This window comes from Globicephala melas, chromosome 17 (assembly GCF_963455315.2).
Source record: "Globicephala melas chromosome 17, mGloMel1.2, whole genome shotgun sequence".
Taxonomy (NCBI): Eukaryota; Metazoa; Chordata; class Mammalia; order Artiodactyla; family Delphinidae; genus Globicephala; species Globicephala melas.
The window spans coordinates 48,307,336-48,326,373 of record NC_083330.1 but is presented as its reverse complement, the minus strand read 5'-3'; the positions used below and the strand labels follow the sequence as shown (position 1 = coordinate 48,326,373).

Here is a 19,038-nt window from a genome sequence, read left to right as displayed (position 1 = left end):
GAAAAGAGAACCCTCCTGCATTGTTGGTGGGAATGTAAGTTGGTGCAGCCACTGTGGAAAACAGTATGGAGTTTCCACAAGAAACTAAAAATAGGGTTGCCAAATGATCTGGCAATCCCACTCCTAGACAAAACTATAATTTAAAAAGATACATGCACCCCTATGTTCACAGCAGCACTATTTATAATAGCCAAGACATGGAAACAACCTAAATGTCCATCAACAGATGAATGGATAAAGAAGACATGGTACATATACACAATGGAATACTACTCAGCCCCCCAAAAGAACGAAAAAATGCCATCTGCAGCAACATGGATGGAACTAGAGATTATCATACTAAGTGAAGTAAGGCAGAAAGAGGAAGACAGATACCATATGATATCACTTATATGTGGAATGTAAAATGTGACACAAATGAACTTATCTATAAAAGAGAAACAGACTCACAGACATAAAGAACAGACTTATGGTTGCCAAGGGGGAGGTGGGAAGGGAGAGGGATGAAATGGGAGGTTGCAGTTAGCAGATGCAAACTATTATATATTGAATGGATAAACAACAAGGTCCTACTGTATAGTACATGGAACTATATTCAATATCCTGTGATAAACCAGAATGGACAAGAATATGAAAAAAGAATGTGTGTGTGTATATATATATACATAGAGAGAGAGAGAGAGAGAGAGAGAGAGAGAGAATAGAATCACTTTGCTGCACAGCAGAAATTAACACAACATTGTAAATCAACTATACTTCAATAAAAAAAGAGAGACTATGGCCAACATTGTAGTATATCTTTGGACTTCTCCCTAGCACTTTTCACAGTTATTAGTGTACAATGACTATTTCTTAAATAGTTAAATGTATGAGAATATTGGCAAACTGAATTACCGGAGGGTGATAAAAGAAAAAGCATTTACTTAAAAAGAAGACAGAAATGATATAAGTGAGGTACAGGCAAATACGGAAGAACAGTGGATAACAAGTATCATATGAATTAGATTCCAAGCAAAGTAATGTCAAGGTAATTTTCTTAAGAGCAAGAAAGAAGAATCAGACTTGAAAATAGATATGTGAAATACTGAAATAATGAGGTAATGACTTTTACACTGGCCTGAACTTTACTAGCTTACTGTGAGTCTAGCACTCCACTCAAATGGTGAAAGACTCATAAGAAATTGAAGATTATTCAAATAAGAGTCACAAATATTTAAACATTAAAGAATTTCATCATTAGACATGTTTGCAAATGTTAAGACAATTTTCCTAAAGATTGTTTAGGTTCCACCTAATCATAAGAGTTAACAAAGGTACGAGCAATTATTAAATGTGACTTTTAAATGTATAACAAATAAGGAAAAAAAATTGCTCTGGGGAATCTGCATTTGATAAAAATAGAACACTTCACAGAGGAGTTGATTCATTACCGAACTGAGCTATCAAGAAAAGTTGTGGAGTCGTCTCCAATCAAACTTTAAAAATAAGATAAATCCTGATCTATCTTAAATGATGTTAGTTCTATGCCTCAAATTCTTTAGATAATTTCCTTGTCCTTTGATTCTGTTCTATGTTTAGAGACAACTCTCTATCTTAGGGTGACTATCAGGACGGGGTGGGAGGACCTTAAAGTTAGGAGACCTTGAAATTACACCTGGCTCATTGCCTCATGTCTTAAGCAATAATTTGTGGCTAAATTCAAAACTAGATGCTTGGGCTTCCCTGGTGGCGCAGTGGTTGAGAGTCCGCCCGCCGATGCAGGGGACACGGGTTCGTGCCCCGGTCCGGGAAGATCCCACATGCTGTGGAGCGGCTGGGCCCGTGAGCCATGGCCGCTGAGCCTGCGCGTCCGGAGCCTGTGCTCCGCAACGGGAGAGGCCACAACAGTGAGAGGCCCACGTACCGCAAAAAAAAAAACTAGATGCTTGGTATTATAAAAGTTTACCCTTGTTGTAACAGATGTACTACTGTGCTTTAAAAAATGCAGAAAAGAATTTTTAAAAGTTCTGCTTCAAGTCGCAACAATTTCAAAGCCATAATAATGGTCATTAGCATTTTATGTTCAAGATTTAATTCTCACAAAAGCCCTAAGAGGCGTTAATATTACTTTCCAGATTTTACAAATGAGAATAACAGCACAGAGAGATTAAGCAACTTGCAAAAATTCATCCAGCAAGTAAGCAGCAAATCCAGAATTCGAACCTAAAACTTTAGAATCCAGAGTTCATTTTCTAAGATGTTTGGAAACTGTCACTAAAACCTGGGAAATTTCCTCTTCTTAATACAGTTGTAAAATACCAATACTTTTTTTGAATAACAAAAATTTGGGTAAAAATATTGATATAATCACTATTCATGCAATAGCAAAAGTTCAAAAACATCCTGTATACTTTCTCTGACTGAAGGAAAGCAATGAATATTCTACCTTAAAAGATAAATATCCAACAGGTAGTCTTTTGTTATGAATCAACTTCATTAATCAGGGGATGTCAAAATAATAAATCCCCCTTTATTTTGCAAAACACCTGTAGGGAAAAAATGTGTTATCGATTTTACAATATACAAAGGATGAATTTCCTCCAGGCATACCTGCTTATAGGCATACATTTTTTCCTTTAAAGTTTTTATACATTCATTTGTGCCACAGAAAGAGTATATATGTTTTCACTGATATCAATTGAATAAAATGTTTATTAAATCAGATACGTTAAGTAAATTTAACTCAAAAGTGAAAAATCTTATCCTGAATGGACAGCATCGTGCTTTATCCTTATTCCTCTCTCTCTCTCTCTCTCTCTCTCTCCCCCTCTCTCTCGCTCTCTCTCTCTCTCTCGCTCTCGCTCTCCCTCTCGCTCTCGCTATTTCTCTCTCTCGCTCTCTTTTAGCTAACACATAACTTTATTTCTGGAAAAGCTTCCTGAGAAAGGAAGCACTGGGTATGCAGTATGTGTTTAGTAATTCACCACCCCCTGAATTTGCTTACTTACTCACAAGTCGCTGGGAGCACTGTGGGTCCCAGGTTTGAGCAAAGAGGAAAACCAGCCGCCTCCAAGTTTGCCCCTCTGAGTGAATCCAGAATGTACCCTTTGCAAGTAGGCATATCAAAAGGCCATCTAATCTAATTTAAATGTAAAAACTCTTCTACACAGCATATACGTACTTAATTCTATGAATAAAGAACCATACAACATAAAGTTCACCCACTTTTTTAAGTTAAATGTAATCCCCAAGAAAAAATAAATTTTTCCAAAGTTTTTTTCTTATTTTTTTAATCAAGAGAATTCTTCCCTTCATTAAGACAGAAACATTATGCAATAAGGTGAAAATGCCAGATGTCCACATTTTCTTTCAAACTCTTAAAATGTGGTATATGGTATTTTAATTATAATATGTTTTGATCCCAAATCTTGTGTAACATTATGCTATAGTATACAGAATACAAACATCTGTGTGTATCACGAATAACATTAGAAATGACATCATAATAATCAGATATACTGTATCTTCATTTTTATTTGCGTTATATTTTCCAGCTGCTGGTTTCAGAAAATTACCACTGGAGTTCCTCTCTTCTTCACGCACAGCAGAGAGCAATTTGCAAAGTCATGCAAGGGTGAAAATGTGATTGAAATATAGGGATCTTTCTTAATGAAAAATGTTACTGCTTTGGAAATCATGGCTAAAACTATTTCAAAACTCGCTTATATCCTTAAGCCCTATGACATAACAGTCTCCATTTATAAATATACCATCAATTGTAAATTAGTTGGCACCAAATATAAAGGTTTTTAGCCACAGAGTTCTTATGAACTGTACATACTTATATAAAATTGTGTTGGTCTTCTGGAGTATTTTAACAGTTTTTGTTTTTCTTGAAATGATTAAATATCAATGAACTTTAAAATCAAATTTAATTTTCATTCATAAAAGTAAAAATATTACTGAAACCTTGAATCAAAGTGGGGCATCTGTTAATATTTTCTAAACTTCTAAACACATACTGGGATTCAATCTATGACTTACAACATGACTATACTAAAAGTATTTCTTTGGAGTATTGTTACTTGTTTGAAGCTTTAAAAGTATGCCTAATTTGAATGTGGATACAGCACAAAGATCTCTGTTCAAAGAAAAACCAAGTAGAATTAACTAAATTCCTACATGAGTATGAAAGAAAACAAAGATGAAAAACTTCAAGCAGTGATAACACTTTGGTTTTTATAGTTTATTTATCAAAGATAAAAATCCTCTTTAAATAATGATATTTATTCAGCCTACCATGTAACCAACATACACACAAATATTTTTTTTAAATCAAAAGTGAGAGTGTAAGAGTTTTATAATTCAATTAAAATTTAAGAAAAAAAAAGTGAATTCCTCATAGTAGCAACAGATGATTGAATTTTAAATTTTTTGTCCTACCTGGTCCATCCCAGTCGTCTATCTCAACTCCAGGTTGCCCCGGTTTCTCTGACTGTGTGTCCCCATCTGATTCTGCTGTCTCCTGGACTCCTTCATCATCACCTAGAAAACACCAACACGCAAAGAGGAAGGGACATGATTAAAGCCCTCTATTTGAAATTCAAATCCTCCTAGAGGGATGTCCGTAGCATATGTGTAATTACATATTTGTTACAAATATTGTCATTATATTGACATAGGTCTACGATTAATCATTTTGATAACTACTGTGGCTTTATAATAAAGAAAATCAACATTTTCATAAATAAATAAACTGCTATAAACATTAAAAACATCTCCATAAAATTTTTCATTTGGAATTATTAATATTAACAGAAGAAGAAAATAAAAAGCAGTATGTAATTATTGTAGTGCTTTCAATACAGAAAACTGTAACATGCTTATTTTCAAATTACATTTTTATAAAGGCAATATGCAGCAGAAAAGAAATACCATAGGAAAAGACATACTTATGTTTGGGTTGAATTTAGGTTATTTTGAAGAGGATTTTCTTTTTCCCCAGCATTAAGTGTGCTAAAACTTGTTTGTATTTATTTTTAAAATGGGTATAAAAAGGTCATAACTGAATTACTGTCATATAAGATGAGCCAGTGACACAAGTCTTCACAATGCAAGAAGCTGTAAACCTATACTTGTTCTTGAAGAAGCATAGCTAGTTTCACAAAATCATGCCTTCATTTTCACATAAGAAAAGAAAAACAATGTAATATATTTTGAGCAAAAGTATATTTATGGCAAAGAAGGAGAAACATCTTAACATGCAATCACATTTTAAAAGTTAAGAGTCTAATTTGTAGGTACCTTCGTTTTAAGTGATAATGTAACAAGGTACTGCTGCTTTTTAAACGAAAGTAATTGACTTTAATACAGTGCACACAAATATATTAATCATTCCTATTTATAAAGGATAACAGAAATCAGAAAACAGAATGACAAGAAAATGTGATGACAGAAATGAAAAGAATGTATACTAAAAACAGGGCAACTAAACCTTTAATCTAATAATGCTAAATTTTTAAAGTTAAATCGCTTGCCCTCTGAAGTATTTAATAACTATTTTCCACATAGTTGTTAAATCTCTAATAGTACTTAAATCTTTATATTATTATACAAAAAATACATTGAATTCTTAAAATCTTTCAAAGTAACCTAGAAAATACAAAATTTTCAGGAAACAATTACTACAATGACATTCGTGTGATGTTGATATGAGTTCTGAAGTTTAAACTTCATAAATTTTATATTCATTTCTATATATAGCTTCACAAAACGAATCACTTTAAAAAGTGGAATAAAAGTAAAGAGAGATAATGTAGAAACCCAGTGACAGCTCTGTTGAACTTAGTTTCCTTCACGGAGGAGTACTGGCTCCTACACATACCCCACAGCACCGAACCCCATGTCTGGAATTGGAGGCTCTTTGAAAATTGAGTTATCTCTTCCTTTCTGGATTATCAAAATGAACAGCAATGAAATTCTCTCCAGAAAATGTTTATTAAGCATTTACCAGGTTTAAGGGACTGTAGTAGGTATAGTAGCATATATATGGAAAAATACCTTTTTGAAAGTAGTATAAAACTCATTAAAGAGAGTTCACAAATAACGAGAATGCAAGACAAGGTCCAAGAACCGTAAGAAAGGTACAAAGGCTCAGTAATAAGATAAGAGTTTGAATCTTCTGTGCTCCTTTTTTGTAGGTCACATAGAACACAGACGCATGAACCAGTTATCTTCGGAGATCAGGGTTAAGAGATCTCTCACTTTTCAGATACAGATAGGGCTAGTTCTTAGCCTGCACACACGAGTGGGCTCCATGGCCTTGCAGTATATTGAAAGAATATCAGAAACTTGAAAACTTTCTCAGCAACTGAGTCAATGTTACTTAATACAATATCAGTGTACCATCTAACCTTCTTGAGTGCTACCAGGGATGTCTGACCCTTTTAGAGTAACATATACTGACTTTACCAACACTTTATTTTTCATGGGGACTAGAATCCACACTAGAATCTACCACATAGATGAGTGACGTTTTGCTTGCATTTCCACAGACCGAATGAAGGTTTAACTCTAGGCACGAATGCAGGGGAGTTTACAAAGGAAAATGCATGGGGAGTTTACAAAGGAAAGAGAGTAGAAAAAAAAGAGTACAGCATGTGACCTATAATTTTTAAACAACATCCATGCCTTCCAAGCACTTTTCTTGTGTCTTGTGAGTCTTGAAACATAGGGATGTGAGCATCAGAGAGGATGCGGGAGACCATCTAACCCAAATGAGACAAAATTTACTGACCAGGAAATTGATGCACCGATAGGGTCAGTAACCTATCTCTGGTCTTATAGTTAACAGCATTTATTTCTACATAAGGCATCTCCCCCAAGCCTTCTCATGCTCCAGCAATAAATGCCTCCCAGTCATTCCAGGGGTTACAGACTGCTTTAGGCAGATCTCCTTTCCCTAACAAGCAAAACAGTAGGCATATGAGGGAGCATGGAGAGGCACCATAGAGACCACCAAAATCAGCAGTTTGTACAAGGTTAGGAATTAAATTTGAGTCTCCTGTCAGTTAGCATTCTTTCCAAAACATCCTTTCTTGCTTCCCCTCTCTACCCCACCAGTTGAAGAGAGAACCACGCACACCTGAAACAGTTGAATATTAGTCGCGGAGCAATGCATAAACAAGCAAGCATGAGACTATGCTGTTAAAAAAATCACATATCCAAGGGCCCAGAGAACAGAGAGTAAAATTCTGGCCAGAACTACTTGGAGAAGTTAAGTTTCACATTCAGGTATTAATTGTATCATCCTATGTTCGCACAGAGAAGTAAATCTTCCTGACTTTTACTATTACATTTTAATTTGCTGGAAATACACTGTGCCATGCACAATTCAATCAATAATTAACACTTACAAGGCATAGTTTTGAAGATACAATGAAATATATGAAAAAGAAAAAAATACTTTCTCTTAAGGACCATATCATCTAGTTAAGGAGACAGGCCACATGCATAAGAGAGGTAACCACTGATAAAACAATCAGGATTGTCCATGAATAATTCCAAATGAGATCACATAAGATATGGAAATTCAGAGACCAAAAGCATAAAATGACATTGACCATGGAGAACCTTATAATTATTTTTGGAGTTCTACCTTCATATTGAAGACAGGGAGAAGCATTAGAGGTATTACAGTGGGGAACTGATGAGATCATGTGACACAAATACAGTAATGAACATATATTTATTGAGTTTCTATGAACATACCTTGTCAGACCTCTGGTCTTTGAGTTTTCCCTCACTCAATCCATAACAACACTCTGACTCATGTCTCAGACATTCTTCACCCCAATTTTTGTGAGACTAGAATTAAGTCTACTCTAAAATATTTTATTAGGCAAATTACATATTTGGAAGGAAAAGTATTCAGAAATACAGTGAGAAACAAGTACGTCTGGAAGAATACACTGCAAAGTAATCACAACACATAGAAGTTAAAAGAATTTACTTAGATCTATGAATGTCTGTCTTTATTGAATGGAAGTGATATAAAGCATTCTTTATTAACTGATTAAAATACTACTTTTGAGTCCCTGAGCACTGAGAATACAAAACAAAGATGGTTCCTTCTCTCATAAAACTTATAGATTAGGACAGAGACCAATCAATGGACTGTAACCCCATGTGACGAATGCTTTCATGGGAACAGTCCATGATGTGACACGAGCATACAGGCATGACACTTAATGAAAATTTGGTGTCATGGAAGCTTTCTGGAGGAAGAAGCCAACAAAATACCTGAAATTTCGGAAGCATAATCTCAGATGAATCTGAACTCCGTAGGTTTAATGTTCTCAGGCTCCATAATTGAAAACCATTTTTCAGATTAAAAATGAGAACCATCTCCCCAAAGGAAAAGATTACAGTAATTAAGTTACTGCACAGGAAAAACGACAACTTGAAGGTGGTGAAACTAAAGACATTTCAAGGATGCAAGAACAGGATCCAGACAAAGTTTTAAGATGCCAACAAGAAACAGTTCAAGAAATACTCCTACTATTTGATAGTTAACTGAATGGAGTCCTTTCCTTCATTTCGTATGGGACAAATTTACCCATGATCATTTTCATCCAGTAACTACTAGGAAAAGAAAATGGCAGGATGAGGACAAATCTCAGCAGATGTTTGACGCACACAGAAATTTAGTAAATTACTCAAAATGAACTAGTAATTTCATATAATAAAATACCTTCATTAAATGTCACTGAACTGCCAAATCAGAACTGTAGAGCTTAGATTTCAACTTGTGCCAACATCTGGAGCAATACTCAGTATTGATAATCCTGATTCATGGAACAATTTGCTTTAATTTGTTTGATTATGCAGCACATATAATTAGAAAACTACTGAAAATAAATATTGCAGAGTGCTCAGTTAAAGGAGCACTGTAAAAATAGTTGATTGTACACAATTAACAGCTCTAAAGAAATTACATTTTACAGCTATTTTAAACCATTTATGAAACTGCGTAAATGTGCAATATATATCACATTAATAAAAATAAATCCTGAGAGAGAAGAATAAAGTCGTTGGCTGATTAAATTGTGTTTTCTTAAAGAAAGACAGCAAAAAAGGGAAAGATGCCCAGAAGCATAAGAACGTCATATGAAATGATATACTTGGGTGTAGAAAACAAAACGGGTCAGAATTGAATTTATATTCATCTCAGCGTCTGCTATGTACCAAATACTGAAATCAGAAAGATGAATAAAGCAGAGAGCATGTCACAAAGCTCAGATTCTATAGTAAACCTAAACATGGCTACCATTTCTTGAGCACCACTCAGCACTAGCTAAGTGCTTCTCGAACATCACATTAACGACTCTGCCATGCATTATTATCCCTACATTTCAGAAGAGTAAACCAATAGGCAGATATGTGAGAAGATGCCTAAGCACATTGCTAGTAAGTGGCAGAGCCCAGAACTGATTCCAAGTCAGTCCAACTCCAAAGACCATACTCCAAACCCATTAGAATATTATAGTCGAAGTCTACTGGATGTCAAACAATAAAGACAGCAGGATGTGATCAGATAGCTGCTTTTTCCTCATCATATATAAACCTTGTTTCTTCATTATTTTTTTTAGGTGTACTATTTTACTTGGAACTTCGTGAAATCAAACTACATACAGATGCTTAATCAATAAGCATTGCTCACTGTGCAGTTAGAAAATTAGATTTTGGTCTCATTCTTTTAAACATAACCTATTGCAATATCATTACATTTACTAATTAATTGCTTTCAGAACTATTTAATAACTAAAATATGTCACGTTTTTCAACTTCCAGACCCTTCATCATCTAAGTTTATTTCAGGAAACTAGCTTTCATTTTTATGGTAATGTTTTCACCTAATTCATTTTTAATCTTTTTACTAATGAAAAATGAAATGATTAAAAAATAACTTAATCGAATATGAAATCTCCAAATTACTTTTAAGAAACAGCATTTTCCCCTTACAATAGAGACTTGCTTCTTTCCTATCAATATATTTATTCTCATGGAAAATTCATAAATAGAACTTTATTTTGATATTAACCCAACTCCAGCCTCTTCTTGATTTGAATGGAAATGACTTCATTGACCATCTTCTTTTTAAACTTCTATCCATTTTTGATTCTTATATGTTTGAAATCAGCACTCTAGAGTAGCTTATGAAAAAATGGCATGAATAATTAATACCTAAGATAATAATGACAAGTTTGTTCAGATATTGCTTCAAAAGCTTTGTTGGTAGGAAGAGGAAAGGAAGAGAGAGAGGATGCTAGGTAGAGAATTACAGAAACACCTATGAATGCATTTGACATGCATTCATTTATTGGCTAAATTCTTTATTCACATACTTCACATACATAAATAGAAATTTCAGTGTATTTTTAGCAAAGCACAAACACATCTAATGGGATAACCACTATATATATCCAGAAACCAATTCATAAAATGATGAAACGGAATAAATGTCAAGTGGTAACAAAATCTATAATATTTCTAAAATTATGGCTATGGAGTTAATGGTTTTCCATTGCAAGATTAAACTCTTTTGTTGCTCTTTTAAAAGATATCATACATATTTTGTGGGCCCTTCCCTTTTTCTTAGTCTAGTTTTCAGAATCAATGAAAGCCCTATAGGAGGAAATTGAAGGTGTTATTGAGCACTATAATACACAGCACAGATGACTTGGGGAAATGCACTAAAATATAGTCTTTGGAACACATGAAACAGAATCTTTTAATTCCATATTAGGTATTGTTGGCAAGGTGGTAAAAGCAGTGGCTCTACTTGCAAGGCAAAAATAATTTCAAAAACACAAATAAATATCTTTTCACTGAAAGTTAGATATTCCTGTAGAAATTAAAGATTTGCCACATCCCGAGGCAGTCACTTTTCCAGCACAAAACAGCAGCAGTGTTTGAAAGCAGTCATGCAAGCAAACAGCCTTTCTCAATCCTGCCCTTTTAATCCATGTAGTTCCTATCAATATTAACCTCTTATAGAAAATTCCTGTACAATATAACTATTGAACTTTCTTGACTAGGAGTGTTACTGTAGCTGTTAGCCATCCCTATAATGTATTTTGCAATCAGCTAAATCATCAAAGTATTTTTTAACAATGAACAGTTCAGAAGTGACAGATCCACTTTCTTGTTCACAACTGCTTATCAGAGAATAGATATCACATATGTTTTCCAGGTGCTTCCTATAGTTAGGATACCTTCACAGAAGCCGCTCATGAAAGATAAGGTCATAAAAGAGATGAAAAATGTGTGAGCTTCATACACTTATGGTTTTATCATCAGACAAGATAGCTTTGGTTAAAGGACTGTAACAGTCAAAAACAGAAAACCGCAGTTCGTATTGAAGGGTGAGGACATTTAAGTTTAAGATTCAGTTTGTGTTTGCTCTGCCTAATAGCCTCACAATATTGTTTGGCTTAAAACAATTGTTTGGTTATAGCTTATCCAAACAAAGGTGCCAGGTTAAATTAACTCTGCATTGCCAAATTACAGACCCAGTTTATCTCCAGAGACAAAAAATAAAAAACATGCAATTGTTACCCTTTTTTGCTAATACCTAAAAAAAATCTAAATATTTCAACCATTTGAAAAGAATACGTTCATTATTCTGTGGATTCCCATAATCATGTCTAACTAAAGTTTCCCTCGACTTACTACAAATGTATAAGAAAATATAGGATTTTGCCGTGTTCTGGATAGTTACTAGTCAGTACACAAACATTTCTTTAAATGAATGTGATTTCCTTGTAACTTATATAATAGCCTTTTTCATACCTCAGAGTATGAATTGAACAGATAAAAAAATAGAATCCACATTTGTTTGATTATAAACTTTCAGACCCCAGATCAGGAAACAATCCTGAAATATCTGATGACGGTGGTCCTGGGCTAAGTCTCTCATTTTGAAAAGGAAACTCAATCTCTACAGTCAATGCGTAACTACTGTAATTTGTGGCATTTTATTATAGTTAATAAGGGAAAATTATTGAAAATACTAACGTTTATGGTAACTGTATCAGATAAAAGTCACACTGAAAGTATTGACAACTTAGGAAGAACAGTGATTTATAAATTCTTTCTACAGTCCTGAACATTTATTCCTGATGTCAGTATCAGCCTCTATGTGAAAAGTATTTTGCTCAAAGTTTAAGTTCGTTTGAGATTCGGAACATAAGGGAAATTTCCACATGAGATAAAATAAGGCAAATTCTCAGCAGTGTATCTATCATTCAAGAACTTTCACTCCTCGTTATTTCTCACCATGAGCACTTGAAAGAGTCAGATATATAAGAAAAATGTTTCCAAAATACGTATTTCAAAGTTTGTATTTAAATAATTTTTATTTTCTCTTCCCCAGCTACCCCTTCCCAAACCAAAACAAACAAACAAGAGAACCTCACTGCAACTAAAAAGAAAATTCACTGCAACTACTATATTCCACTCAGAGGAGGATTCTACAAAATTAAGGCACATCTTGTTCCAAAGAGGAGACAAAGTAATGCCTGATGGTCTGTAAATGATAATACTCTGAACTGTAATTGACCTATTCACAGATCTGTTGTTCTGCCGTCAGGAAACCACTAGCTTTCAGTTTTCTGGACTCAGTCTTCAAGCTTCAAACCCAGCATTCCCTTTAGGAAATCATCACCACCACCATCATCATCATCAACAATAACAAAAAGTAAAGCCAAACCTTACAATCTCTGAAATTGTCTCCCCAACAAGCCAACCTCGTCTACACAGAAAGATCAAACCAATTTGAGAAAGTTATGATCTTTGGATATTGCTTTTCATATAACCTAATTGTTTATTCTTTCCTGTTTAACAATTCATTCCAGGGACCTTCTCCTTTCTCATAATCCATTTAAGAACATGAGTCATAAGCAATCACTCATTACCATAGCGCTCCATCACCACAATATAATTTACTCATTATAAATAGACTTTATTCAAGCCACACATCCAAAAAGCCAAGGCCAATGGAGAATGCATATTGCGGGACAGCAGCTAACAAAGACTTTGGTCTATATCTGAATGCCCTTTTTCCAACACTAGTTCAAATACCCTAATGATGATAAATGACTCTCAGAGCTCACAAATAGGGGATAACATTTATTTCTTCTGATAAACGCTGTTTTTTCTACTGCTTGACCATTGGAATTACACATATCTTACTCTTTCATTTTCTCTCTCTACTGTGGTTTATGGGAAGCTCAGATTTGCCTGTAACGTTTCAGCTTTCAAAGTATTTATCTTCCTCTCTTATGCTTCCTCTCATTATTTCCTGTCCTTCACCCTATGATCATCGTCCTTCCTGATCTCTCTGGCTCATACATCTCTCTCCTGGGTCAACTCCTACCACAGTCCCACCACAATCTGCATGCTCACTAGTCTCTTGCTAATCACTTGCTGTTCCCTCTGTCTGGAACCCTACTACTTCTTTCTACCTAATTAATTCAGCATTAGATATCAACTCAAGTGTCACATTCTTAAGAACGCTTTGACCTTCCTCACTCTTTCAAACCGCCCTGTACCACTTGTGTGATTATTTTATTAATGTCTGCCTCCTCACTATAAGGTAAATTCCAAAATAGCCAGGACCTTCACTGTATTTACTCACATGGTAATCACAGCATGTCCCATAATGTCTGATATAGTAGGTGTTCAATAAATATTTATTGGATTGCAAAAACATGCATGTGGCATGGACTGACTGCCACAATGCTTTCAGTCATTTATTACCCCAATAATCAAGCAAAGATGAATAAAAACAATGCCCTTTGCAAAACTGAAAACCCTCCATAGTAACAGAACTTAGAGGTGAGCATGTGGCCACCTAATAATAAAGACCCCATTTCCCAGCCTCCCTTTTCTTGAGGTGGACCACTCCTTAAGACTAAGCTCTGGACAATGGATTGTAAATGGGAGAGTCCGGGGGCAGCTTCCAGGAACCTATTCTTACAGCTGAATCTAATCCTAATGAAGTTTTTCATATCTGTGGGGGGAAGAAAAGAAGTATTGTAGGTTACGTCAGCCCTGTCCAAACTCGGACCCATACCCCGCTTCCACCACCAGGGATAGTCCCAGAATGTTATCAAGAGACCCATTCAAACTCTTCTTACCATAACGTCTTCCCATAGCACCTCCTCCCTCAGGGCCAGCAAGAGATCCCTGGCTGCTCGTAACACAGGAAAAACAGAGATAGCATCCACGGCATCACCTAGATTTTCAGACGTGTGGGAGAATGTTTTCCCCTCTCTGCTTTAATTTTTAACACAGTGCTTTCATGGGTATTTATACTCTCTTTAGGCTCAGGGCAACTTATCCTAGAATGATAACAGATTTGAAATTCAGATATCTACTATAAATGCCAAAACATTTTAGGAATCTTATTCAAGGTTTTCCAAAAATTAGGAAGTTGAAACCAAACAACATTCTTGATCATTGCTGTCTCCTATGAGATCATCCATATTTAATGAAGGTACTAACAGAGGTCGATTCAGGCCTTGTGGGGCCTGAAGTTTATTCAATTTGAGAGGCGTCTTCTTAAAAGAAGAGTGTAAAGTTATAATTACAAAATTAGGTGCAGGGCCTTGGAAGGAGTCTGTGCAAATGAGGAGTTCTGAAGCTACACTACACTACACTACACCAAACTAACTGAATAACTGATCAATTTAAAAGGTGAATGAGTAGATTTAATATTTTTGGCGATGATAAGTGTGAAGATAAGGTACGCATTTTACATAAACTTTCAAAATTCATTCCATTTACTAATTATTTGATTTTTTTAGTGCCACTTTAAAAGTTCCCCAAGATAAACTGCCAGTATTATGGAGAAAACATCCTTCTTTTCTAAATTGGGTTTTCCTTAGGATATTAGCTATTTTCCCCGTTCTTTCTTGTTATCAGTGTCACTCTACATTATTGTAGAATTGCTTCTTGTTGAGTTACTGTATTGTGGTATTCCCTTTTAGTAGTCAGTCACTGGGACAGGACGTAGGAGCGCAGGACACAGGCTTAAATGAGGCAGACACGTGTTGGTGAGTAGTTTCCATACTGGAATGATGCACATTACCATAAGGAAGCTTGAGAATGAATACACTGCTTCTTTAATCAGCCCAAACTTAACATTTCCTCCACTCCATATATATATATATATATATATATATATATATATATATATGTATAAACACACACATATATATACACATATACATATATATACATATTCCCTTGCCTCACTTGTACATATGTTTTCCTTCCTTTACTAGATGACTGTATCTTTAAGAAATAAGAACATTCTTTATATATCCCCCTATCTGCTTCTGTACCTGCGTGGTCATTTATAGGCACTCATACATTCCAATTCTTATACAACTAGAAACAGGTAACATAGGTTTTCAGTGTTAGTTAACTAGTCTGGACCATCATTTGCATTGAAAAAAGGAAAAGATTATCTAAGACCCAAAGTACAGTGTCTTGTGCTAATTGTACAGCAAGAACAGAAGCTACATCAAATTCCATTTTTAAATAGGCAGGGGGGAACAAAGTGTTTTATACATCTGTCCTATAGATTTCCACCTCGATGAATCTCTATCTTCAAAAATAATCCTTAAAAAGACCTTCCCTTCTCACTGTCAGAAAAATATAATCACAGCCTACTGTCTGTGCAATTCCACTTTCCATCTCTGCTATGTGGGTAAGACTTGGTAAAGATACAGCTACTGTCAAGTTTCAGAACAGTTCCTTGTCTAATCTTTTCTACTTCTCCAGATCTTTGATACAGAACCTGTTAGAATGTATTGCTTACTTTTCCAGTTCCTATGTTTATCTCACGTCCACCCTTACCATCTGCTGCACTGCATTTCCTTCAGAAAAGTGAAAAGTTTTCACAGTGCCCAGAGCTTTCGCTGCAAACAATGCTCTCTTCTCCTCTTCCTTCCTTCCTCTCTCCGCTTTTTATTTGGCCTTATTTTGTGTTAAGGTCAAGCTGTTTTAAAGAGTTCACTTTGCAAACATTTCTACGGGGCTGAAATTCCTATCCAAACAGTTTTGATGGATTTGTAAACTTCTTGACATTTGTTACTGGCTTCTGCCCAAGTACACACATTTTGGGCTGTCCCCAGTCTTTTGAATTACCTGAAAACAACTTCACAAGAAAACAAGCAATGAGAAATTGTGGCTTATTTCATGCCACCAAATCAGGGTAACATAATCTTCCAGTTAGTATAATGAGTCTAAAGAGCTTTCAATATAGCCCTCTCATTATATCAAAATGCCAACTCTAGTTACTGCACACTGGTTTATATGGGCAGAGTCTTTAAAGGAGGACCAAAAGAAATCTTTTAAGCACACCCCTAATTTATTTACTTTATCCTTTAAAATGTCTTGTTTTTATGTATGCCCTTATCTTGACTGACACGTCATGTGTAATAAGTGTTAAAAATACCTTGAAAAAGTGAGTTTTATACTTCATACAGCCAGGCTTCTTCCAATGTGTCCATCTCCTTCTATAAGGATTCCATAATGATGGACATCGGAAAATGAAATTAGCTCTCATTCTTCGTAAGTACAGAAACCTAGGTTTGAATTTGGTATTAACCTTTAGTAATTTTGTGACTTTGGCCAAGTTACTGAACCTTTGGAAGCCGCAGGTGGAAACAACATCCACCCTGCAGGACAGTAAGTTGATTAGAGATGATACATGTACAGCAAGATGTCTGGCTTTGGGGAGCAGTCATCAAATGGAAGTTGTTATTACCATTATTATAATTGTTATAATTGGTATGTAGTCTCAGTGCCGATCTCTGGAATCTCATTGAACTACTAAAAGAAGCTGAAACAGCAATCTGCATTCGTTATCACTATTTGCTTCATTGGTGTAACACATTCAGTTATTTTTACTTGACCTTTTAAGAACAACAAAAAACTGATTGACTACATTACTATAATTAAATTCATCTTATGGCAGTTTTCCACATTTCCCTTTACACATTCTATGTTTAGCACTACCAGAGGTGAAGATGGTCCCATCAGGTAATGGAAGGGCAAATGCTTTAATACTGCCTGTTGCTTCTCAAATGATAATCAAAACATTGTGAGAAATTTTACATACTAACAAGAAACTATGAATTTTATATTAGAAGATTAAAAGCTTTGAAAATCTTATTTGATTTAAACCTAAAAAATGCTAGTGCAGAACCAAGAAAATATTTTTAAATCATTTATGATGTTTAAAAATAAGAAGCAGAAAAGGCAGGGCTACTTCCAAGAGATCAGTTTCTCTAAAATAACATTTTATCTCAGATTATTATGGGACCAAAAGTAGGATTCAAAGTTGTCAACCACATTAATTCCATATTATTAAAATAAATTAGCTTCTCAGGCTTCCCTAATGCTATTCACACTTGTAATTTTCTTTAAATAGAAAAATAAATTAAGAGTTAGTAGATGTAAATGATTGGCAAACTAGTGTAGATCTGCATGAATTGTTTTATATATTTTTTTAATTTGAGCAACATAAAATTGAAAACTGTATTTTTAATTTAGAATAACTATTTATATAATTATATAAACTATTTTTATAATTTATATAATTACTACTTGACCAAAACTACTTCCTTCAAGAAACACGGGCTCTTCATTCTACCCAAAATACCACTGAGAAAATGTAGCAATAAAAGGGCTTAAAAATATATAGTTTCCCTTTATGGTATTCAGCTAAAATCAATGATTAATTAAATAACTAGATTAAAAGTGAAAAAGTCAATCAATAATTCAGAATAATTCAAAAAGTCAATCAATAATTCAGATAATATTTTGTCTCCTAGTATACAGATGCTTAGCTTTACATATATAAAATAACAGGAGATTAAATAAATTCTTACTTTTCTCCTGAATTTCAACATTGTAGGAAAAACAACAAACTTACACTAAATTTTATAGGTCAAAAAATGTTCTCTCACTTGCAGAAACCATAACCACAAAACAGAAAAGACAACTTCTCTAAATGGTAAAATATGGTTTTATATTAATTTTCAATTTTTATTATAAACAATAATAATGTTGATAAAATAAAGATATAACTAAAACAGGCAAATATCTCAACATTTTACATAGTCAGCTAGAAGCAGAATGAAATACACTGTATTACAATATGAAACTGTTTCATAAATTATAATTATGTAATTATATATTTTATCAAGTTTTACTGTATCTAAAAAATGCCTTTAGCTGATTGCACAATGCAGATTAGTTAATGGTCAGCTCACAGAGAAAACAATGAATTTAGTTCATCATATGCAAAAAAGTAGTATATATTATCAAACATGATTCATATAAATGATATCATCATGACTCATTTCAACACTGCATAAAATCACTCATGTTAATTTTGTTGAAATTTTTATAATGATATATCTGGGATCAAAGATAAGGTAAACAGATAAAGCTTGATCTGACTCTTACAAATAAAATACTAAGTCATGGACAAAATTTGAACACCCTCTGGTTCAAAAGAAAAAAAAAAAAAGACGAGAAAATGCTGACTCCCTGTAAGCACAAATTGCCTTCATTTTTTCAATAATTGTGGCTTAAGGAAAAAATCAAACTGACCCAAACATAACCATGTTTGGGGGATTTTAAGATGGCCAGAAGAGTGATACCACAATGTCATAATATTTTCTTCCTTTTTCCAATTTTATGAGATAAAAATAAAAGTAGGACACCATTATAGCCTCTATTTCTATGTTCTAAAAAGAATTACTTCCATTTTGCATTGTTCGATGAGTTAGGCAAGAAAAATTTAATTATTTTTAAATAAATTAAAAAAAAAAAAGACATACTGGATCCAGGAAAACAGAGGGTTTGCCAAGGCACAATAATGTCATGTGGAGGGAGGGGGAGGTGGCAGAGAAGGGAAGGGAGGTCTGTGCCAAGCAAAGCTGGGGGCTGTTCAATCAGCTCTATCAGGGCTCCATC

The 19,038-nt window shown here is 34.4% G+C and overlaps 1 protein-coding gene across 1 annotated transcript in view; it reads right to left on the bottom strand.

The window, feature by feature from the left end:
* The window catches only part of ZFPM2 (zinc finger protein, FOG family member 2), a 462,647-nt gene that overhangs the window by 332,218 nt on the left and 111,391 nt on the right, over positions 1-19,038 (bottom strand). The window contains exon 3 of the mRNA XM_030863080.3: positions 4,423-4,524. Coding sequence (XP_030718940.2) covers positions 4,423-4,524 — 102 coding nt within the window. The remainder of the gene's footprint in view (positions 1-4,422; positions 4,525-19,038) is intronic.